General features: G+C 48.5%; 10 protein-coding genes across 10 annotated transcripts; 8 read left to right on the forward strand and 2 right to left on the reverse strand.

The window, feature by feature from the left end:
- The first annotated feature begins 1963 nt into the window (after positions 1-1963).
- EI90DRAFT_901023 (uncharacterized protein) lies at positions 1964-4214 on the forward strand. Its single transcript, XM_039068213.1, has 9 exons — positions 1964-2290; positions 2361-2384; positions 2455-2730; positions 2860-2880; positions 2957-3133; positions 3195-3206; positions 3268-3387; positions 3446-3585; positions 3655-4214. Exons 1-9 carry the CDS (start codon positions 2182-2184, stop codon positions 3904-3906), a joined length of 1131 nt encoding a protein of 376 aa, XP_038916474.1. The 5' UTR covers positions 1964-2181; the 3' UTR covers positions 3907-4214.
- Positions 4215-4426: 212 nt separating this feature from the next.
- Positions 4427-5667, forward strand: EI90DRAFT_2919376 (uncharacterized protein; the record flags this gene model as incomplete). Its single annotated transcript, XM_039054708.1, has 6 exons — positions 4427-4465; positions 4528-4590; positions 4662-4696; positions 4868-5142; positions 5200-5442; positions 5510-5667. The coding sequence occupies 6 exons, from the start codon at positions 4427-4429 to the stop codon at positions 5665-5667; spliced, it is 813 nt and encodes a 270-aa protein (XP_038916475.1).
- Positions 5668-7893: 2226 nt separating this feature from the next.
- EI90DRAFT_3055901 (uncharacterized protein) lies at positions 7894-9107 on the forward strand. Its single transcript, XM_039060190.1, has 3 exons — positions 7894-8236; positions 8257-8411; positions 8467-9107. Exons 1-3 carry the CDS (start codon positions 7963-7965, stop codon positions 8656-8658), a joined length of 621 nt encoding a protein of 206 aa, XP_038916476.1. The 5' UTR covers positions 7894-7962; the 3' UTR covers positions 8659-9107.
- EI90DRAFT_3055902 (actin-like ATPase domain-containing protein) lies at positions 8590-11678 on the forward strand. The gene is made up of 11 exons (XM_039060191.1): positions 8590-9383; positions 9453-9501; positions 9557-9577; positions 9637-9697; positions 9752-9796; positions 9858-10231; positions 10288-10376; positions 10437-10544; positions 10600-10918; positions 10982-11134; positions 11195-11678. Exons 1-11 carry the CDS (start codon positions 8928-8930, stop codon positions 11323-11325), a joined length of 1806 nt encoding a protein of 601 aa, XP_038916477.1. The 5' UTR covers positions 8590-8927; the 3' UTR covers positions 11326-11678.
- On the forward strand, positions 11409-12414 carry EI90DRAFT_902377 (uncharacterized protein). Its single transcript, XM_039068215.1, has 4 exons — positions 11409-11747; positions 11841-11985; positions 12048-12237; positions 12302-12414. Exons 1-3 carry the CDS (start codon positions 11491-11493, stop codon positions 12120-12122), a joined length of 477 nt encoding a protein of 158 aa, XP_038916478.1. The 5' UTR covers positions 11409-11490; the 3' UTR covers positions 12123-12237; positions 12302-12414.
- A 1483-nt stretch (positions 12415-13897) lies between these two features.
- EI90DRAFT_902147 (uncharacterized protein) lies at positions 13898-14940 on the forward strand. Its single transcript, XM_039068214.1, has 2 exons — positions 13898-14362; positions 14423-14940. Exons 1-2 carry the CDS (start codon positions 14042-14044, stop codon positions 14639-14641), a joined length of 540 nt encoding a protein of 179 aa, XP_038916479.1. The 5' UTR covers positions 13898-14041; the 3' UTR covers positions 14642-14940.
- Positions 14941-15118: 178 nt separating this feature from the next.
- Positions 15119-17494, forward strand: EI90DRAFT_2919281 (actin-like ATPase domain-containing protein; the record flags this gene model as incomplete). Its single annotated transcript, XM_039054703.1, has 11 exons — positions 15119-15541; positions 15603-15651; positions 15707-15727; positions 15787-15847; positions 15899-15961; positions 16016-16392; positions 16454-16542; positions 16599-16706; positions 16763-17085; positions 17135-17304; positions 17394-17494. The coding sequence occupies 11 exons, from the start codon at positions 15119-15121 to the stop codon at positions 17492-17494; spliced, it is 1785 nt and encodes a 594-aa protein (XP_038916480.1).
- Positions 17495-18385: 891 nt separating this feature from the next.
- On the reverse strand, positions 18386-19242 carry EI90DRAFT_902900 (uncharacterized protein). Its single transcript, XM_039068216.1, has 2 exons — positions 19147-19242; positions 18386-18999 (listed from the first exon to the last, which is right to left on the reverse strand). Exon 2 carries the CDS (start codon positions 18871-18873, stop codon positions 18505-18507), a length of 369 nt encoding a protein of 122 aa, XP_038916481.1. The 5' UTR covers positions 18874-18999; positions 19147-19242; the 3' UTR covers positions 18386-18504.
- EI90DRAFT_3145512 (optic atrophy 3 protein-domain-containing protein) lies at positions 19139-20136 on the reverse strand (the record flags this gene model as incomplete). Its single annotated transcript, XM_039065300.1, has 6 exons — positions 19139-19344; positions 19492-19548; positions 19649-19674; positions 19736-19858; positions 19947-19993; positions 20101-20136. 6 exons carry the CDS (start codon positions 20134-20136, stop codon positions 19139-19141), a joined length of 495 nt encoding a protein of 164 aa, XP_038916482.1.
- Positions 20137-20411: 275 nt separating this feature from the next.
- Positions 20412-22404, forward strand: EI90DRAFT_3154338 (uncharacterized protein; the record flags this gene model as incomplete). The annotated part of the gene is made up of 7 exons (XM_039065925.1): positions 20412-20837; positions 20893-21091; positions 21147-21203; positions 21257-21460; positions 21521-21670; positions 21720-21922; positions 21975-22404. Coding segments are annotated over exons 1-7 (1383 nt in total), but the record flags the coding sequence as incomplete, so codon positions are not given.
- Positions 22405-22414: the final 10 nt, after the last annotated feature.

A 22414-nucleotide genomic window follows, 5' to 3' on the forward strand; every position in this document is an offset into this window, starting at 1 on the left:
ACGCGACGATGAGGAATGGCTTGCAAAGAATTTGGGTGGAAGGATGGAGTGGAAGGGTCAGAAGGAGAGGGGAGGGGCTGAACGTCGTCATGTTGTCGGACCAAGGCCCCTGACCTCAGAGTTCCAGCAGGAAAGGGGTCATTTGGGAGAGTACCAAGACTCACCATACCATGGCTAAGGGTGACAACGACCGCGGACATCCTAGACGACTTAACTAACGTCGAAGACGATCCTTGCTGGACGGGAGGCGGTAGGGATTCGTAGCATCAAACGGCGCTCGACCACCGTATCAAGCTCTCAGAAAGTTGACGCCACGCACCCTAAGATCACCACGGGCGGCCAGAGAATTCTGTTCTGCAGTTGGACCACATCGGTAGCTCCTTAGCCACACAATAGCAGGATTCTTCCGGCAACAGGTGAATAGACGCTGAGGTCTTCATGCATGCTTGATCTAGGACCATCTGGGTCATGCTCTGCGTCCACTTTGTAATAATGCATGTCTGTCGCCTCACCTTCAGCGAGGGGAGGAGTGAGTCGGGATACGGGATCGGGAATGTATGAGATATGAGCAAGGGATGGAGACTGGGATTCATGATCCAAGAACTGAAGTTTGTAACACGATGACGCACAACCGACAATGTAAATTCCAAGCGTGCGGCGATGAGGGACGACTAACAAAGTGAGTGGAAGGATGGAGGAGTCGGGAGGAGCGAGGAGCTAAACGTGCGGGTCGTCTGAAGCCGATGTAAGCATTATGTTGTCGCACTAGGCTTGTCAATCTTCCGTGGAACTTACGACAAATTCCCTCGTTATCCTCGGTAACGACAGTGGCTGCCATGGGCAAATTCAATGGGGCAGGGTAGTTGTGGATCGAGCTGGAATCAGGAAATAGTGCAGAACAATGGTGAAGACCCGGAGAGATGGCCATACAGTTGGTGAAAGGAAACAGCGATCGATAAAGGTTCGATGGATGAAGATGACTGTTCCGGAATTGGAATTATGCGCGTCAAGCTTCTCTCGGGGCTTGAACGAATCGCAATTCTATCAGAAAATGACATCACATCCTTAAAACACGCAATATGTTTCACGTACATATTTGAATGGACGGTATTCTGCAGGCATTACAAAGTCGAATCGAGCCAGTCACCCAGGAAGGCATTTTTCCATAAAATGGGTGGTGGTGAGCAACCCAGATATGTCCGGCTCACCATTGGAAGGAGCGCACCGGAGTTAGAGGAAATACTGCCCCTTCACATAGTTGAAAAAAGAATACTCACTACCAATTGGATTCCCTGTTATGAGTCCATCGTTGCGTGATAATACGTGACGCCCCTGAGGAATGTTCCGGGTGGCTTGTTGGGAAAAGATCAACAAGTGAGCTAAATGTCACCATGACCGCCCCGATCGGCTATTATCTCTTATATCCCACTATGCCTTTCAGATCCAGTGGACTCCTCTGGGCATCCACTCTTCTTCCGCTGCCTTACTGCCTCTATCCACTTTACGGGCCACCCCAAGACCTCACCCTCCGCGTATACAAGGTAGTACCAAGTCGTCAGTCCTTTAGCGGCTTAGTGGTGCAGATCTGAGTGAGTTCCAAGCCAAGTGTCTCCAGGCCAAGCGCGATGAGGCTCGCGTAGAGGCACACGAGATATTCAAATTGCACCCTGCTTCCACCGTGACGGAAGAGACGTAGGGAAGATCACGAATCGGAGAGCCCTGAGAGGAACAGCATATTGTTTATAACGCCTGAGATCAAAATTCGAGTTTACGAAAAGCCGTGAACACCGAAAGTCTTGAAGTGGCAACACATGTCCTGAAACCGCGTTTCGGACTTGCCAGAGAGGAGGCATTCCTCATTACGACAAAAAACTGTCTAAGACCGTGATAAAGCCAGCGCAGGAGGAGGCGTGAAAGCGTGGGAGAAAGCGCGGGAAGCCAATGAGAGAGAGCGAGCGGACCAATGCAGCTATTGACATTTCAATATCTAGGCCTTTTCACTGTGGGAAGTCTCCCCGTCAGGTTCTACGGTGTAGACTGTTCAACGGAACTCTCACACACTGTTTATGAGTGCACCACGCATAGAATGAAATTTTACATCCTGTGCTTGAGCGAAACCACAGGGAACTTGCCATTTCTCTGAACTTTGATGTCGCAGTGAACGTGGTTTCAACCGCAGTCATGTCGTCGGGAAATGGGATCGATATTGTTTCAGACGGATTCAACGAGATCGTTGAAGTCCTACCTCCACAAGAGATGCTCGTTCAGCTCGATGGTATCAATGTGGCGGGTGAGCATCTCCCTGCCGTCCTTCCTAATTAAAGATTGCCGAAACCGTTTTTCCCCTATCGGTGCACAAGCTCCGATGGTTCGATTCTCAAAACGTACGCCTCCCTACGAAAGATCTCCAATGCCCACTCACGGGCGAGTCTTCCGATGCTTTTCCGTAGACAGTACCCTATCGTCACCTCGTCTCATTATATAACACTCATATAACGTACACGCCAATGATCCTCGCACAAGAATTCTCTCGGTCAGCAATAGGACGTCAGTCTGACTTTACTACTAGCATGTGGGAACGTGGTGTCTTCGATGTGCCTGAGAGGCAATTCTCCCCCAAATCTCCCCCTCCCGAAGCCCCGAGTCCAGCCAATCTTCATTTCCCCGACGAATCGAAAGCAATGCTTAATTCGCCAAAACCACTCGCCGAGAATCCAACGTGTATGAAAGGTGTGGAAGATTATAGATATTCACTTTCCACAAAGACGCGTCGCGTGCGTGGAGCACTTATAGCACAATTTGCCGCAAAAGACGCCAAGATATTCGCAGACGCAAGCGAACTCATTCATCCTCACGTAGATGGTATCGACCTAAACCTCGGTAGGCAGAACTCTCCACTTCTTGCGATCACGATTTGACGCTCGCCTCCGTGATCTTGCACGTATGCGATATCAAGGCTGTCCACAAAAATGGGCTTACGCTGAAAAAATTGGCTCATACCTCCTTCGAGAACCCAACACCGTCCGAGAGCTTATTCGTTCTGCCAGAGACCGTACAGGGTGGAATACACCCATTAGCATCAAGATCCGACTTGATACAGAGTTGAAAAGGACAGAACAATTAGTCAAGACGGGTGAGTTTTTATACCCCACCTCTTCATTCAGAATTTGACAATGCATGGATTTTGAGTTCAGCTATACAAGCCGGTGAGAGAGAAACTTTTTCGGAAGAAAATATTCGTGTCCCTGACGACGGAATGCTCTCCAGGTGCAAGTTTCATAACGGTCCATGGGAGAACACGACATCAACCTTCGACACACACCGTGGATCTCGACGGTATTCGTTTCGCTAGGGAATGCGCGCGCGAAGAAGTGCCCGTTATAGCCAGTACGTTTGTTTACTTTTGTTCACGAGTCATTTTTCTCCTTCACCTGGATACACGCAGATGGAGACGCATGGAGCCACACAGAGAGCGAGGCGATTCGGCGCAAGACAGGGGTTCGAGGTGTCATGAGTGGTAGGGGATTGCTTGCCAATCCCGCCCTGTTCGCAGGATACGACAGGACACCCATTCATGCTGTCACTGTAAGTTTGCTCCTTCATTCCTAAAGTCCAGGAAAACTAGTCCATTGAGCGTCTGAACTTGCTGAATAGAATTTCGTCCACCTCAGCACCAAATATGGTGTCCTTCCATTCCCACTCTTCCATCGACATTTAGGATTCATGCTTGAAGAGCGATTCGCTTCTCGTGCTGAACGTAGCTATTTCCTGAGTGACCTTGTTAGTTATGCAGGAGTAATAGATTGGTTGGAAGAGAAGGGGGTAATGTTGGATTCTTGTTCGGATGATCATCTCTGGTCGCAGGAGCGGATTGTGGATCCTGCCAGTAAGGTAGGGTTAGTATAGTGGTGGCGATTTAAGGTAGGGTCAATTGGTCTTTGGGTCAATATATGCCGGACAGACTCGTTATGTGATGCACGTGTGGGGCTTCATTGAGGAGCAGATATTCCTGTTCACGTCATCGTTTATGCCAAATTGGTTCACTTGTGGGCGCAACGCCCTGCTGGTCATGCCGCACCGCAACCGAATATTTATCGCCGCGATTCATGCATAGCCATGGCGACCTCGTTTTCTATTTACCGCTAACAAAGCCAACGTTCCAGGGAGATCCAGTCCGTGATTGGTGAATTAGATTCGAATTGAAAATCGGCAGACTCCGGACAGGCGGATGATGAGATCATATGACGTTCTTTCTCCGCACCCGAATTGAATTGAATTGTATGCCACCAAGTTGTGGTCCTGCTGACCTTCTCCATATAGTATGTATATTGTCAGCAATAACATATAAGAACGGAGTAGAGAGCCCAACTCGAACGTACGATTGCCCTCTCCATCAGTCAGTCAAGGTTGACTTGAAAGCTCAACAATGGCAGACAGCGCGTGGACGGATAATATCATTCTCAAGGTGCGTCCGCAGGCCGCTGCGCTAGTATCAACGGTTGAGAGTGCAACTTGCTTCACATCTAGGTCGTAAATATCGTAGCATACCTCCTCCTCGCGGGTTCTAACATCTATAACGTTGCCGGTCCCGTGAGTATTTGAACTTTCAGCGCTTGCACCATTGCGAGTGTTTACGCCAGTCGCTGACTGATGTGAGCCAGGGATATAGCAGTGGAAAGGAAACCTACGTCACTCCGTAAGTAATGTCCTAATTGACCTCCTCTGTTGAGGTTTCAGTTGTGTGGGTGGAGAGGGTTGTGATAGTTGACGTCGCCGTCATACGGGACGTCCACGTCCCACCCAACCAATACGACGCCATACCCAAACCTCCTCCAACTCGCTCTCACTGACCTGTCTCTCCGAACAGAGCTTCCTGGGTGTTCTACATCTGGTGGCTGATCCATCTCCTCCTCTTCGGCTTCATCATCTACCAGTTCTACCCCGCCGGCAAGAAAACCATCATTGATGGTATCTCATGGCGTTTCTCTTTCTTACTGGTCTTGAATGCCATTTACGTTAACACATGGGCTACACATCACTACCGAGTCGCCCTTATCTTTGCGCTCTTTGTGAGCAGCACGGTCAGTCATATCTACTGGATTATAAAGAAGCATCACCAGCGGGAGCAGTGGCCCGATGAGCGTGAGTCGTGTTTCGTCCTATCTTGTGGTTCACTTACGTATGACGTCACTATTCCAGTCTTCATCCATCTTCCCTTCTCTCTTTATCACGGTTGGACCCTCGTCCTCGTGATCCTATCAATCTTCGAAGCCTTTGGAGTCAATGCTCTCAAACATTCACCAGGAGTCATCACCAAAGTTCTCGTGTTCCTTGCTCTTCTCTTCCTTGAATCAACGAGCGTTGCGTATGCTTATTCGAGCGAGGAGGGAGACCTGGCTGGAGCGATTGCCATCGCGTGGAGTCTATGGGCCATATTTGATCGTGAGTGGCGACTTGTCCTTCTTTGTTGGGAACTTTTTCCTGAGTTCTGTGCTGTGGTTTATTTTAGAACAAAGGTCGGACGAGTTTATCCATTGGTCCGCTTTCGCTTTCGCTCTACTTTCGCTCTTCAGCGTTGCGAAGGCGCTTTGGAGCACGATTTCTACGCACCGTGGAGGAGGGAGTATCTTGCATGATGAGGAGAGGGCACCTCTTGTGGCAGGTTGAGGGAACGATTGTCCGTGTATCGTTCTGGTCCCATGATGCAGATTGATGCATTCCTGAATCCTTGTTTCTTTTTGTTCATGATGATGATGATGTACATGTAACTTCCATTCCCATTGCAATGAAATATAGTAACGATTTGACTACTTGAACGAGTAGATTCGATCGACACTAACGGTCATCCCATATTTATTTGTCACAAGGATCCTGGACTCCGTCTGGCCTGTCCAACGTACCAATGACATCTATGTTCTCAAGTTCGACGTGACTTGCGTTAGATCGCCACCTTTGGGGTTCTCTTTGGCCTGTTCGCTGTTGCGCTTATGAAATCAAAGCAGTAACTCTAGCTGCCCTCAACTTTTTTTCTTCCTCCCTCGGTGCACTGTACTGCACGTAGATCGAGCTGAGGCGGGATCTTATAAACATTGTCTGGGCCGTTCACTGAATCCACACAAATCTAGCACTGAAATAACTACCTATACACTCGGGTATCTTCTCCAAGGCGGAAAGATAGTCCTTCAGTCACGAAAATCCGACAGCTTCAGGAGCAAGGTCGAGTGTTTAGAGCGCTCCTGAACGCTAGAGCACTTGAGAGAACTCAAGAGCGCTTGTCGGGTTTTAGTGTGAGCTCCAGAACTGCTTGCTTTCGAAGGACTTCCCGGTGGCACTACGATGGAATCAGCATCTCTTCGTCGACGAGATGGACGAAAATTGATGTCAAGATGTTCCATGTAAGAAGCCACATCCATGGCGATCTTCGCGTTAGGGGCTGCTTTGATTGGGGTGGCAAGGAAGGACAGGAAATGTCCTACTTCTCCCAGGCCCTAATGATGTATGGAGAGCGGGATAATAAGGTGGTGGCAAAGACGACGATCAAGGAAGAGATCGAGAAGAGACATGCACGGTTTTGGTGGTGACCGAATTGGCACTTCAAGCTTTGAATTTTGGTCGTTCCTTTTTCTCTTGGTCAGTGCCTCGTTCCAATTGTTCCCCCCACGCAAAATGAATCAATTCGGCAACCCGGTAAAGCTAAAAGAACTGCACTGAACTGGTGCCGTAGTGGTATGAAATTGGTTGAGGCTAAAGCTGTGTGCGGCATGGCGACGTTAAGTGTCATGCTGCAGGTGCTGCACTGGCACATCCTTCTTCCGCTGAACATGACAAGGCATTTTTCCCTGCTCACTTGCGACCGACACCTCTCCCTGATCTCTACGATTCATGCCCTCACCTAACAACCTCCATGGTTTCCGCCATTTCCATGGAGCTATAACACAGGTATGTATCAGGCTATCATTACACGCTACTCGTTGACTGTACATGTCCCTCAATGTCCATATAACGGCTGCTTCAGCCTTACCCTCAAGGCTCGAGAGGGTGCAACGACTCCAGCCTCTGTGGCATGTCCCCTAGCTTAGACATGACCGGGTCTTGAGGCCTCATTTCGATACCGGGGTTTCTGACCGCTATTCCTGAACAGATGGTCGAGAATGCATTGAACTCGCTGCATGAATGGTCTTGCTATATATGTCCAGCACTCAGTTACTACTTAGCTTGAAGCCCTATCTGAGCGATTGTTTCATGTGAGGCGTGTCGCTTTCGAGAACAGTGATTTCTGTTCCTCCGCGGCCATTTGAAATTCCTTGTACAGGATCAATGCACGGAAGGATGAAGATCTCCTGAAAACCAAAACTCATCTTATTTCTTAGTCCCTTACGCTGTTCAGGAACGCCTTCCTGCGCTGGGTTAGGTTGCTCCGTGCATGGGAGGATGGTACAATTCTGTTGCCATCAGCAGCACATGCGAGGTGCTTTGCCGGGACATAAAGGAAACTGCTTAAATAGGGAAATCTCTTGGCACGGTCACCACTAGTCATCAATCCAGGCCCAATTCGAGCGCGATTGCGGCGGTATCACCCTTTGTTTTGCACCAGTGATCCGAATCGTACATCATAGATCCCCTTTCATGAAATCATTTCTCTGTCACCAACTCTTGCGCATTGCTCGCAACATGCTTCATCTTTAATCACTTCAATCCGACGGTTCTGGTGAGATTTGCGAAGAGTGGAACCTGAGAAATGACAACCCCCAAGATCTTTCTTTGGATACATGAGTGGATTCTTAACTAAAGTACGCCATACTTCCGCAGCGGCCTCTATTGTTGTTTGGGACTGGCTCATAAATAGTTGACGCTTGATAAATTTGAATGCGGACATCAATTCCTTGCTACCCCTTTGTCCTGAGAGTGGGTCCTATCTGGATCAATCCTTCTGGATTGGGACGGCCAGCCGCGCGGGGCGGAATGGGGAGATGGGACGGTTTAAAATCACCATTCCAAACACTCACGCTACTCCACTCAGCCAACGGCGTCTCTTGCGTGAATCATCTATCACCTATCTTGTCTTCCGGCATGGACGCTGACATCGACAGAGTGTCTGTAAGGTCAAAGGACTCGATTGCAAGCAGTTCTTCAGTGCTATCGACCCTCTGGTCAAAGGTCACTTCCTCTTCCAGAAAATTGTCATCATCGCTCGGCGATATATGTTCCTACATCAAATCTACTCCAACGCTCATCTGTCTCCTATCAAGGAGCTAGTCATTAGGAAACAAGAGGACGGTTTTAGGCACGAGTACCTGCTTTTACGGCTAGCGAAACCTACTGGAGAGGAATTCTGGGTGCGTCTAGAGAGAAAAGGGCCATTACGTCCTCTCGGCAAGGTAATAACCAGTGAATCGGAAGCAAACGACATAGTGAGCACTATTGCTGGCATTGTCTTGATTGCTACTCATCCCAATTCGCGATCAGGCGATTCTCTCTGGGAAACCTGTCTCCCTATTAGGTAAAGGGAACAGTGTCGAGAAGACGAGAATCATTTTCCGCGCCCCGCCTTCGCTAAAGGACTTGCTTCATGTCCTCGATGCAATTAGGGAGGAATCGAAAGATTATCAATTGTGGCCGGTACGACATGAACTCATAAATCTCTTGCTGCATCGATAATGCTGCCGGTGTTTCCGGACTGCTAGGAGAACTGTTACTTTTTTGTATCTGTAGTCGCCGAACATCTATACCGTCTGGATAGAAGTGCTGAAGTTATCGGGACTTTAAGATGGCTAGATCTTGCAGATGAAGCCCGTCAAAAGATTCACCGAAGCATCGCCTCGCATGGGACTCCTGCCCTCTTTCCCGACAAGTTTCCCGGAAGCAGTACTGCAGTTGCAGGCGCTGGAGGTAGTGGTAGTGAACAGGAGTTCACTCTTCCGGCATATATGAGAAGCTTATTTCCTTCCGCATCACTCTCCAACCGGCCCATTTATGGAAGACTAGGTGCAATCGACACGCCTTCTGGTTCGACCGTCTCATCTAATGAAGATCGAATAATCGTTTCGATCGACTTTGGGACGACTTTTAGCGGTGTAGCATATGGTTCATCACGTATTGCAGGGGGTAAAGTTCAACAAATTCTCACTTGGCCAGGGACAAGCGAAAATTTTTCAAAAATCCCGACATGCTTGTTATATGATGATGCCGGACGTGTAACGGCGTGGGGTTTGGAAGCGAAGTGTGCGAATCCTGCGCCAGGTACGGTCAGATGTGAATGGTTCAAGTTGGTCCTGGAGCCTGGTGCATTGAGGAATGAAATTCTGGATCCGAGATTACCCCAGCCGCCTTTGGGAAAGACATCGGTGGATTTGATTGTCGATTTCCTGACGTGTCTTTGGGACGTGAGTCCATCTTTTCGCCTCAGAAAACGCGGTGGTTGCGACGGTGTGTCTGACCTCTGATTCATACAGTATGCCCGTGAACGAATTACCAAAGAAACTGATATCGTTGTGAATTCGGGTAAGTGAAATAATCCGTGCGCTATAAGGTGTTTTCTGACGAAGGTCCCCCTCAGATACTGCCGACGTTTGGCTCAGTGCGTTGCAATCCTTTAGCGCTGTGTCTATAACCAATACTAACCTGTATGTTACTTAGCTGTGCCTGCGACTTGGAATGCGAAGGCTTATGAAATCATACGTATATCCGCAGTCCAAGCGTAAGTGCTGGCGGGTTCCGTATCTTGATGAACTCACGACCTATCGGTCATCAGGGATCTTGGCGGCCATGACTGGAAAAATCGTCTCCATATTATTGCGTACGCCAAGCCGTCATTTTGCGTTACCCCGTCATTTTCCGACGTGATTCGTTCTAAATAGTGAACCGGAGGCGGCGGCCGTATATTGTGCCACCCTTACAAACCTCCATCAACTTCATCCCAATCAAAACTTCATGATCTGCTGCGCTGGAGGAGGCACAGTCGGCGTTGCGGTCTATAAACTTATCGGGCTCCAGGATCTTGAAATCGCCGAGTTGTGCGCTCGTTTGGGGTCGAATTGTGGTTCGCTCTTCCTCGACTTTAGATTTATGGAGTTGGTGAAGACATTATTGGCGGATCACCCTGTTCATCTGGAGCCAGCGAGTTTAGCATACTTTATGCATGTGTTTAACGAGATGGGTAAGCCTGGGTATCATGGAGAAGGTGACGATAGGAATATGTTCCATTTTCCTTGTTTTAACGTCGAAGATTCTGGCGAGTCGAAAGTTTGGGTTCTGTTGTATTCGCTGACATTGTTGGTTGTCTGGCAGATGATCCCTCTGTTGGCTTGATCGAAGGCAAACTGGTTATTCCGGGCATCTTGCTTCGGAGGGAGGTATTCGATCCAGTCATTGAGCAAGTTAGTCATATTGTTTTCCCGTATGCGAGAGGCATATGATTTATCTCCATACATGGTTAGGTTTTGAACCTGATTGAGGAACAAATTCGCCGTGTTGATCAGAGCATTGACGCGTTATTACTCGTCGGCGGTTTTTCAGCAAGTGAATATCTCTTCAAGCGAGTGGACGTGAGTGTCACCACTATTTACACTCATCTAGGCTTTGTTCTAACGGTCTCTATAGGAGGCATTCTGTTCTCGTATTAATGTCATTGCTCGCCCCTCGGACGCTGACACTGCAATTAGTCGTGGTGCAGCTCAATACGGCCTCGCTCGTCGTCCACCCGTCTCTTCCATTAGCGCACCCATGCCGTGTTTCATGCGGTTCCAGTTACCTGCCGAGCCAGAGGACTGGCAAAGACGACCGGCGCAAATCTACAAAGACAATAGCAGCGATTATATTTGCCGTGGTAGGCTGAGGTACCTTGTCACTAAAGGTGAGATTTTGGCAAAGGGTCAGAGGGTTCGAATCGGGTTCAGCAAGTTTACTTGTTCACCTCAAGGCGAGTCATTATCGTCGGTTCTTTGGGGGGCATTTTTAGGGCGCTAACGTGGGCGTGGCCTAGACCGTTGGTTCCGTTCAATAATTTACACGTCGGATAAAATGGTTCGGTATGAGGACGAAGACGGGATAGACGAGTGGTGTAAGTGGGGCGTGGACCTCTACCAAATACCTGGTTTCGAAGAGCTCGCAAAAAAATCTCAAGGTTTCTGGACTGGTGAGTTTATGTTCCTCTAAATATCGCTGGGGCTAGGGAACATTCATTCGGGCTACTTAGATTTCGAACTTGGCTTGGAAGTTGATTCGGTTGAAGTTCGGGGTGTCTTGCTATTTAACGGTCAGGAGTGTGGCAGAGCTATATTGGATTTCTTGGTCTGGCCTTCATATGCCATACCGAAAAAACGTTAAAGCTTGCCGTCAGCCTTGCTACTTTCACTCAATTCGCCCGTCCACGCCACCCAAGTTCCCAGCGTATTTTACTAGATTATATGTCACTTTTCTGCCTCTTCTGGCAATGCAGGCAGCCGATGGCTTCAGGTCAAGTCCTGTTATCGTTGCATAACAAAGTATAACATGCATTCATTTCGTGGTTTTGTTCCATCCTCAAGGGTCACCCAAGATTGGGGAAAACACACAACTGGCACCCATAATCACTGTCTCGTTTTTGTGCCGCATTGGCAGCTTGTCTCAATAAGACCCGAATTTATTCGAGGCAATGCGAAAGCTGTTCTATCTGAAGGGATAATCGATGGACATGCAATGGCGACCAAGATGGAAATCCAATTAGTTTCCACGTTGTCTATTGTAACAGTATCTTCAATGCTGGCCGGGTACGCAAATGATGTCGTCGAAGCTAATTTCGGAAATCGGATCCAGGGAACGGTGGTGGGTTTCCTGGCCCGAGCTGATATATGGAATATCAGAACGAATCTCTGGCTGCCGAAAGAAGCAGTGAAATTATTGGGAAGTCTTGGATTTGTCGTAGAATCCGACGCAACTCGGAGAACAGATTCTAGCCTTCGATTTTGGTCTGGCCGGTCATCGGCGAGGACATGCGCCCCGTGGGAAGTGAGGACGACCAGAGGCCTTTGTCCGACTCCAAATCCTTGTGCTCATCGATGAAGCGACAGAGCCCCTCGCCTCACTCTTGTGGGCCTCGCCCTCGGAAACGTACTGGCCATTTTCACCTTCATTTTCGTCGCTAACTTGTTTGCTGTTTCCGCAAACTCGAGAAAACTGTCATTCTCACAAAAAACGGTGAAGGACAAAAAATTCACTTTCTCAGCCAACTCGATTGCTTCTCTGTGGATTCGAAGTGCGGTAAGTTTATCCTGCAGTCATATACTTATGGAAGGCAGATGCCAATCTCTTGTGGCGATATAAGTATGTCACATAGTCTTTCAGCTTTTTCTTCAGTAATTTTGTACGGGATGAGGTGACTTGGATATATCTGCAACGCCATTGGCAAGTGATCCGGAAAGCAGTCGGAAAATAATCACCTCGGTTCTCTGACTCGATGGTCCAGTTTCTCGAAAGTGTCTTGTTAACTTGTACGATGATGCTGGACGTGTGTTGGCATGGGATTTGGAAGCGAAGAATGCGAGTCCTATGTGGGGTATTATTAGGTCCAAGCTGTCCCTGGAACCTAGCGCGTGGAGGAGTGATATCGTGGATCCGAGATTACCCTAGTTGCCTTTGGGGAGAGAGCTGTGGATTTGATTGTTCATGTCTTTGGGATGTGAGTCCATTTCCGACCATAGGTAAATTGCGACAATTTGTCTGACCCTGTTAACTGTTTCATATAGTATGTTATGAACGAATTACTCAAAAATTGGTATCGTGCGGATGAGCAAGTACGTGCATACGTGGGGTGTGTTTTCTGACGGAGGTCCCCTTCAGATATATACTGCTGACGTTTGGCTCAGTACGTCGTAACCATTACACCCCTATCGATGATCAGTTGTTATTCAGCTGTTGGGATGTGAAGGCTGTCAAATCATGCTTGACCCCGCAATCCAAGCGTGAGTGCAGGCGAGTTGTGTATCTTCGTAAACTCTCCGTCTTGTTGGTGCCGCCTTTTACTGCCAGGATCTTCCCATTGCAGGCAACTGTGAATGGGGAGATCATCTTCATATTACCACATGTGTCATGGTGTCATCTTGGGCTATTCATCGATATGATTTGAGAGTCAGAGGTACAGCCGTACGCTGGGCCCAATCTTACGGACCCCCATCAACTTCGTCCCAGACAAAACTTCACGATCTGCGACGCTGGGGGTATGGTGGACCTTGTAGTCTACAAGACCATTGGTTCGCTCCAGAACCTTGAAATTGCCGAAGTGTGCGCTCGTTCGGCCGGGGCTAATTGTGGCTCGCTATTCCTCGACTTGATATTAGGGAGTTGGTGAATGACATTATTGGCGGACCACCTTTGGAGCCGGTGGCTTGGCATATTTTATGCATGCGTTCAGCGAGATGGCCATCTTTCCGTTCCTTGCATCCTTCAGAAATGGCTCCGCATAGTGGGTTTGGCTACTTCCTGGAGAACGATACGTTGTTGGCGCCGGTGACGACCTAAATCTGGAATTCTCTTGTTTTCTGTGGCACATTTTTTATTGCGATCGCGATCACGGTTGTCTATCGCTTGTATCAATGTCCTGAGTCGTGCATCGTAAATCCTTCTTCATGACACCACCTCTGCAACGAGTTGATTGGGCACATATCATTTGTTCACAACATTTCACCAGTTCAGCAACCCGATGGCTCCGTCGAGATTCGCAAACATAGGGCCCACTCCCTCGGGAAACAGTCAGCATTGGAACCGAACGGATCCACATTCAAATTTATCAAATGCTAAGTATTTACCAGTCTTAAAACGACGCGATCAGGTATGGCATGCTTCCCGTCTCGCCCATGTATCCGAAGACTGCCAGGATCTTCCCATTGATGGAACCTTCTAGGTTGGTACGGCCACAGTGTCATTACCGCATAAGGCAGAAGCAGCCGTGGTTTCAAGCTACTTCATCACATACCTACATGCATAAGCCGCAGCCGACCGCGAAGGGCCCGACTCCGCGTGTCTGTCTTGTCCGACTGTGTCTCTCACGACAAAGCATCGACCCACCATGATGGACACTGACACACACAGAATGTCTCTCATCTCTAGGAGACTATCGACCCTCTGGCCAAAGATTACTTCCTCTTCCCGAAAGTTATCATCTTCGCTCGCCGATTTATGTTCCTACATTCAATCCACTCCCGATGCCCATCTATCTCCAATCAAAGAGCTGGCCATTAGGAAAGAGGATGACGGTGTTCGGCACGAGTTCCTACTTTTGCGGCTAGCAAAACCGACTGGGGAAGAATTCTGGGTGCGTCTGGAAAGAAAGGGGCCAACGGGCACTCTCAGCAGGCTCATGTCCAGTGAATGGGAAGCGAACGACGTAGTGAGCGTCAACATTGGCAATTTGCCTTGATTGCTACTTATCCTCGCAACTCCTGACCAGGCAATTCTCTCTGGGAAACGCAGCTCCCTGTTAGGTAGAGCGAAGAGTGTGGAGAAGACAAGGATTATTTTTCGCGTCCCACCTTCGCTGAACGACTTGCTTCGTGTTCTCAATGCACTCAGGAAGGAATCAAAATCTTATCAATTATGGCCGGTGCGGAACAATCTTTTGCTGCATCGCTCATCATCGATAACACTGTTGGTGTTTCTAAATTGCTAGGAAAATTGTTACTTTTTTGCGTCTGTAGTCACCGAATACCTATACCATCTCGATGAAAGCGCTGAACTTGTCGGGACTTTAAGATGGCTTGATCTTGGAGGCGAAACACGTCGAAAAATTCAACAATGCATCGCCTCATATGAGGCTTTCTCCGTCCACGATCTCGAAGTAGAATTGAGAAGCAGTCTCGCAGGCGGAGGTGCTGGAGGTGGTGGCGTCAAGCGGATCCTTGAATCTTGGACACTAATACGTAATCCAGCAACTTCATCATCATCATCTTCCAATTCATCTATCCCCGGAAGCCAAGGATCTAACACGATAGCTGACCTTGGAAGCCAACCAGTTGTTCCACCGCAACCCACTCAACTGGCTCCCAGACCCAATGCCAATCAACAATGGGGGGTGCCCGATAAACATAGCTTGCCACTTCCAGCTCCTCAACTCACACAACAGAACTCCCATCCCATTGGCAGAATAATGAATGGGGCTAGTATTGTAGGCACTGGTGCTCCTGCTGCTGGGGACACAATCTCTTCTGCTGGTGAAGGTCGAATGTCCATTTCGATCGATTTCGGCACTACGTTTAGTGGTGTAGCATATGGCTCATCACGTATTGCGGGTGGTAACGTTCAACAAATCCTCACTTGGCCAGGGGCAAGAGAGAATTTCCGAAAAATTCCCACATGCTTGTTGTACGACGATGCTGGACGTGTATTGGCGTGGGGTTTGGAAGCGAAGAATGCGAGTCCTATGCCGGGAACGGTCAGATGTGAATGGTTCAAGCTGTCCCTGGAGCCTAGCGCGTTGAGGGGCGATATTGTAGATCCGAGATTACCCAAGTTGCCTTTGGGAAAGAAAGCTGTGGATTTGATTGTTGATTTTTTGACATGTCTTTGGGATGTGAGTCCATTTCCCACCATAGGTAATATGGTGATTGTCTGACCCTTGTTGTTTCGTATAGTATGCTCGCGAACGAATTACTCAGGAAATTGGTATCGTTGCAGATTTGAGTAAGTGGAATGATCCATGCACTGTAACATGTTCCTTGACGGAGGTTGCCTCTAGATGCTGCTGATGTTTGGCTTAGTGCGTCTTAGTCATTAAACTCCCCGTCCATGCTTGGTACTGATGTGCATGTCGTTTAGCTCTCCCTGCGGCTTGGGATGCGAAAGGTTGTCAAATGATGCGTGAGGCTGCAATCCAAGCGTAAGTGCTCGTGAGTTGTGTATCTTGATGGATTCGCAACCCTTTCACCAGTGGTCTTGTTGGTACCGCCTTTGCAGGCGACCGTGACTGGAGAGATCGTCTCCATATTATTACGTACGGACATTTCGTGGTATCCGGACATTGTCTGACGTGATTCTCTCAAAACAGTGAGCCAGAGGCAGCGGCCGTACACTGCGCCCACCTTACAGACCTCCATCAACTTCGCCCCAGTCAAAACTTCATGATTTGCGACGCTGGAGGAGGTACCGTCGACCTTGCAGTCTACAAAATCATCGGTTCGCTCCAAGACCTTGAAATCGCCGAAGTATGCGCCCGTTCGGGGTCGAATTGTGGTTCGCTATTCCTCGACTTGAGATTTATGGAATTAGTGAGGATATTACTGGAGGATCATCCTGTCCACTTGGAGCCGGCGAGTCTAGCACATTTTATGCATGCGTTCAGTGAGACGGAAAAGCTTGGGTATCTTGGAAAAAGCGACGATGGGAATATGTTCCGTTTTACTTGTTTTAACGTTGAGGATTCTGGTGAGTTGGAAGTTTGGATCTTCCTCTTGGTGTATTCGTTACATTGTTAGTTGCCTGGTAGATGATCCTTCTGTTGGTTTGATCAACGGCGAACTGACTATTCCGGGTAACATGCTCCGAGGAGAGGTATTCAATCCAGTGATTGAGCAAGTTAGCCCTATCGCCGACTCTTGTGCGAGGCATCCATGACTTACCTGAGTGGCTAGGTATTGGACTTGATCGAGGAACAAATTTGCCGTGCCAATCAGAGGGTTGATGCCCTGCTTCTGGTCGGTGGTTTCTCAGGAAGTGAATATCTTCGTAAGCGAGTGGAGGTGAGTGTTACCACTGTTCACACCCACCTAAGCTTTGCTCCAACAGCACCCTATAGGAGACTTTCGGTTCTCGTATCGAAGTCATTGCCCGTCCCTCCGACGCTGACACTGCGACCTGTCGTGGTGCGGCCCAATACGGCCTCGCTCATCGTCAACTCGTCTCTTCTTTCATCGCCCCTAAATCATACATTATGCGGGTCAAACTACCCGCAGATCTAGAAGATTGGCAGAGACGACCGGCGTATATCACTAGAAATGATGCGGGCGTTCATATTTGCGAAAATAGACTCCAGTACCTTGTCAGTAAAGGTGCGATTTTGAGGAAGGGTCAGAGGATTCGAACCAAGTTCTGCAAGTTCTCATCTTCATCTCAAGGCGAGTTATCGTCGGACTCCTCAGGGGGCACTTTCGTGTTAACGTGTACGTAGTATAGATCGTATGTTCGTTGCGATGCTCTACGCATCCGATTCGGATGAAACCATGCGATATACCGACGAAGGCGGGATGTATGAGTTGTGCAAGTGGACTGTGGACCTCAGTATACTACCCAGTTTCCAACATCATGCAAATGTTCCTCACCCGGGTGGTTTCTACACTCGTCAGTTGATCTGTCCCCTTTTGAACCCCTCCCCCCTTTCAATTGTCGCTGGAACTGATGAATATCCTTTCGGCTGCGTTGCATATTAGATTTCGAAGTTGGCTTGGAACTGGACTCGGCCGAAGCAAGGGGTGTTTTGTTAGATAACGGTTATGAGTGTGGCAGGGTTGCGTTTGATTTCTTGGTTTGACCTCCATCCTGGTATTAATTGATATGAGGGTGGAAGATTAGGAAGTAAAGTGGCTGACTTATGTGGTCGCCCTTGTTGCTTTTCTTCGATTACGCTTGTCTATAGGTTCTCATCGCTCATGACATGATTCTGTACCACCTGCCGATATTTTAGCTGACCCGCACGAGCCTCAAGACGCTACATTATTAACTTGTGCATGGGCACCGATTCCCGAACCGAACCCCTCAGCGGCCACCCTCGTGTCTTTGCCATTCTCGATCTTCCTGCCAATGAGCAAAGGACACGATTCTCTTTGGAAGCACATTTAGTCGTTATGTCTCAAACTGCTATCCTCGGTAAATAGGATGAACATAGGGCTGTCTGATTCTGCTTCTGCATCGCAGATTTGGTGACTATCACGACTTACCAGCCCAGCAATTAATACTTTCAATCCGGACATAAAAGATGACATGGGCAAACCTGTGGATGCAATGCGTCGTTGCAACAATGAATGGAGTAGACAGGGCCTGCTCAACATCTTATGCAAGCGAAAAGGGCTCATGCATGACCTTGGTGATGGATCTCAGTCGACCACCATATATACACCCGTCGCTCTACAAATCGGCCGACAAGTGGCGGCTAAGATCGCTGGTGCCTGCCAATGTCCCGAATCATCCAGCAGCGAGATTTGCCAACATGTCAGAAAATTGTGTTTTCCGTTTGCCCGCCTGGGAGCTACGTTCTTTTATGTAACAAAGCAGAACCCCTTGAAAGACGTGCGGAATCGCGTGTAAGACGGGTGCACACAGCACAAGGGAGCGGCATCCATGATAAAGTGTCTACCCAGTATGAAGAATCAATGGGACTTATAGAGAACCAGATTCCAGAAGATTGCAACCATTTCAACACCAACTAACAGGTCGTAACCCTCTTGAAAATAGGATCGAATGCATGGGCAACTGGCCCGAACTGAAGTAAAGATGTTGTGTCAAGATGGTTAAGTCACATGTTAATGTCACCGTGGCAAGCGGTTAGTCTTCTCTGCCCGAGCTGAACGTCATTGCTATCCCAGCACAGGCGCAGAAAATCTCTTCCGTGTATTTTCGGGTTGTGAGTTGGCTTCCCTGCCACGACTCCGCTGGATGTAGCCATTTACTCTTCGTGCTCATGTTCACCACTAGCTCCAAGGAACATGCATGCATGTGAATAAGCGTGCTCCACCTGAACAAGTAGTCGAAACCCAGACGTGACGAGACAAGGCCAAGTTGAGTTGAGACATGAGAAGTTCGGCTGTTGCTGCAAGTTGGAAAGAAGCAAGCTGAATGTTTGGTTATTAAGAGAATGACGAGTAAGATGCTGCATTGCCCAGTACATATGTGGATGTGTCTTAACCGACACATCCTTTGTCCGTAATCATTTTGATGTCGTTGCGCGGCCACCGTTTTCTCGTTCTGGTGGAGGTGTGGCAAGTTCAGGAGTAGTTTTAGCGGATATTTTTATAGGGTTATTGTCTAATTCAACCCATCCTAAGTGAACAAGGCCAAGCGGAGACACGAAACGGGTGCAAGAAGCATTATAGTGAGGCGAAATCAAACGGTCAGACCGACGAATGCACAGCACCAGTACGAGTCGACTTCAGACAACACGTAATAAGAAAACGACAAATCACTCGCCTCCTTTTAGCCCGATATCTACGATGCGAGATAATATCCTCGAAATGTCCTCGTTCTGCTGTTTTTCCTCGTCCAGACACGTACGAACTTCTTCTAATACAGAGTCAAGCCGTGTGGACGTCACTTCGAGCCTTTGTTGCAAATATTCGATCTTATCGTTCACAGCATCTCGTCTCGTTTCTTCCTTTCTGGAGCTCCCTAAGAAAAGGGGTCAGAAAGCGGAATTCATATATTGGGCATTTGTATCGGCAGTGTGACTGGCGAGTACGGAGCGCGCGGCGAAGCTGATGCGAACAGTATGGCGCCACCTCTCGAAGAAGGACGGGACGTTGGGAAAGTACTCACGATAGGATTCTCCTAGTATTAGACCAGCGGTTACCGCAAAGAGGAAACCTTCCGCCACTTAGGAAGTGTACAACCATCGTGGGTTATGCGGCAGAATGATCGTTTCGTTCCACAAGAACATTAGTATTCCTATCCAAGGTCCATAGCGTGTGCGCACAAGTATTAGCGCCATTTTGGATGGCTCTACGCGAGAAGTGTTACTGTTCCTTGGTGCAAGAAAATAATGGAAGGAATGCTTACTCACCTCACATCGTTCAACGGTCTGATATTCTTTGCGCTCTCACCAAGGAGACCCGTACGAAGTCGGACCTCACTTCGATGACTCCACTGGGCGAGGCCGATGCAAAGTCGGCGAAACGTAGGATGCCTAGAGACGGGGTAGTGAAATAATAGATCATTCGGGACGAACGTTGAGTGTGATGGCAAGCCCAGAAGAGGGATGGAGGAAAACGCACTGCTCTGCTTGACTCTTCAGACTGTTTGCGATGGGTTTTGCTATTGTCTATCCTCAGATATGTGTATCCAATATAGTAAAGGGAGAGGAGATGCGCAAGGAAAGGAAGACATGAGCACCAGTGGGAGTATGAACCCCAGAGCATATAAACTAACTCGAATAGCAAGCGTGGCAAGTTTGACGGAAGCCATAGTAGATAGTTATCTCACCAAAATAGCGATGACCTAGGGCTTGAAAGGCAATTATCCTTGACGAGCTGGCAATGTTCTGCCGAGTACTGTACTGGCACGACCAACAACCTCTTCCCACGACCTCCGGGAGTTACCGGACCCATAAATCAATTCAATTTTGTTGATTTTTAATTCAATCCAAGACCTTCGCGTGACGCGTGACAGGTTGTTGGTCGTGCCAGTACAGTACTCCAAACATCGGCAGACACGTGACCGTGGCACTTCACCACCATCCACTCTTCTATTTACCCCACTGATTATGCTGCCATTGATTGTTGTCCCATATCTTCGACCGACTTGCTCTTGGGACCTACGCCGGTCAAATGCCGGCTCCATAGATCCCGAGGGGCGAGGATGACTTTCCCCTGTGTTTAAGTGCGGGGTTTACCTGGGGGAATGGTGATCTATAGTTACCTATCAGTACTTCCAGGGCACTGCCCATATCTGATAGGAGATCCGAGCACTCGGAATCTGATGGTTAACCCGTCAACTAGAATATTACCATCTACGGATTTACCCTAATGTCACGCGTCACATCCACTCCCCTCCGCCATCATGTCCTCCAGCCAGAACCATCAGCAAGCGCTTGGGAATCTATCTGCACCCAGTCCATTCAAGCTCCCGAGTGCTGTCAGGCCATTAGAAGAGGCTATTCAAGAAGGGTGTGCATTCCTTAGGAACGTGTTTCGTCCTGAACATGATAACGATTGGATTAAGCAAAACTTGGTCATTGCCTGGCACATCATCTACGGTGCTCTGGATAGAACCGAGGATCCGATCAAGAATCGTCTTAGAAATCAACCCGAATTCCATGCTTATCTCAAGAGCGACGGAGGGTGGCCTGAGCGAGAACTTACCGAGTTGCTGAGAAGTATGGCAAACAACCGGGTGCCCTGGAGCGATTCATTTAAAAATGGTAAATTGCTTTCTCCATTTTGAAACCCAAGTGCCCTGATTGTCATATTCTGTAGAAGCGTTTCTAATACCTGAGCTAGAGCCTACCGAGAATGAGACGGACGAAGATCTTAGTGCGCAGTGAATTCAATTCTTCTCCACTCTTACTGATCTCCTCTAATAACAGCTACTATACTCGCATGGGATAGTACATTTAAAGGCGACCTCGCAAATGTACTTCTTGAGACTATCGCGGATTACCTTTCCGAGGATGGAACTCCGCACCTAGCCAGCATCATCAATTCGTCCGGAACCGGCAAGTCCCGGATGGTGGATCAACTTGGCAAGGGAATTATATCGGTGCCTATGTGCTTACGTCCGGGAAGCGAAGGTTCTCCATCCTGTTTTTTTTGTTTGTAAGTATGCCTTGTTTACAATTCGGCCTCCATAGGGTTCCCTCCTCCTGATGAGATACTACGTGCTTGGCTTGTTTCCGGGACAGATGATAGAACTACTGTTCAGAAAAAGCTGTATGGATTCGTATATTCTCTCCTAGTCGTCACTCTGAGGAAACTGGAAACCACCGTGTCAAAGAAACAAGGTGAATATCTTCCGACTGCTCACCGGATTACCGGCCAACGGCGTTGCAGATATACCCAAGTTACCTCTTGATGCAGCATCCACTAAGAAATTGTCAAAGGAGAAGCTGAAGGACTATGTATCATTGGTAGTGGATCGCCACAAGAGGTTGGCATCTGCCTTCCGTAAATATATGACCACGGGACAATCACATCACGCCACGAATCCCGATCGAAAAACTTTCTACCATGAGGTAATCGAGTTAGCTAATAAGGTGCATCTCCTGTCCTTCGCTGTCATTTTGTGAAGATGACGATTTCTTCGAGTTTGTGAAAAACGGTGCACATGGCTGGTACGTTTCCAGAGGTGATGGCCTACTGCAAGAGGCAGGTGAGAGGCTCTGTCGCTTCATTGACGAACACAAGGTTTTGGAGTCGGACAGTGGCCCACAACGGCCCCTGGTAGTCCTTGCTTTCGATGAGGCTCATGTCCTCACTGATAATCCGCCAGACCAAGAAGGCTGGAATCTGTTCTCGGAGCTGCGTCGAATCCTACAACAGATCCATGACCTCCCAATATTTTCACTGTTTATTTCGACAGCTGGACGCCTCAATCAGTTCTCCCCAGAAATCCGTTCTGGTCCATCAGCTTGGGCCAGTGAACCTGACCACCGTCCGCTGAATCTGATTTCGGAAATCAGCTTCGACGACATCGCGTACCCGGCATTGAAGGATACTGTCACAATACACAGAGTGGTAGAAATTGA

Source organism: Cantharellus anzutake (genome assembly GCF_015039405.1).
Source record: "Cantharellus anzutake strain C23 chromosome Unknown EI90scaffold_21, whole genome shotgun sequence".
In the NCBI taxonomy this organism is placed as follows: Eukaryota; Fungi; Basidiomycota; class Agaricomycetes; order Cantharellales; family Hydnaceae; genus Cantharellus; species Cantharellus anzutake.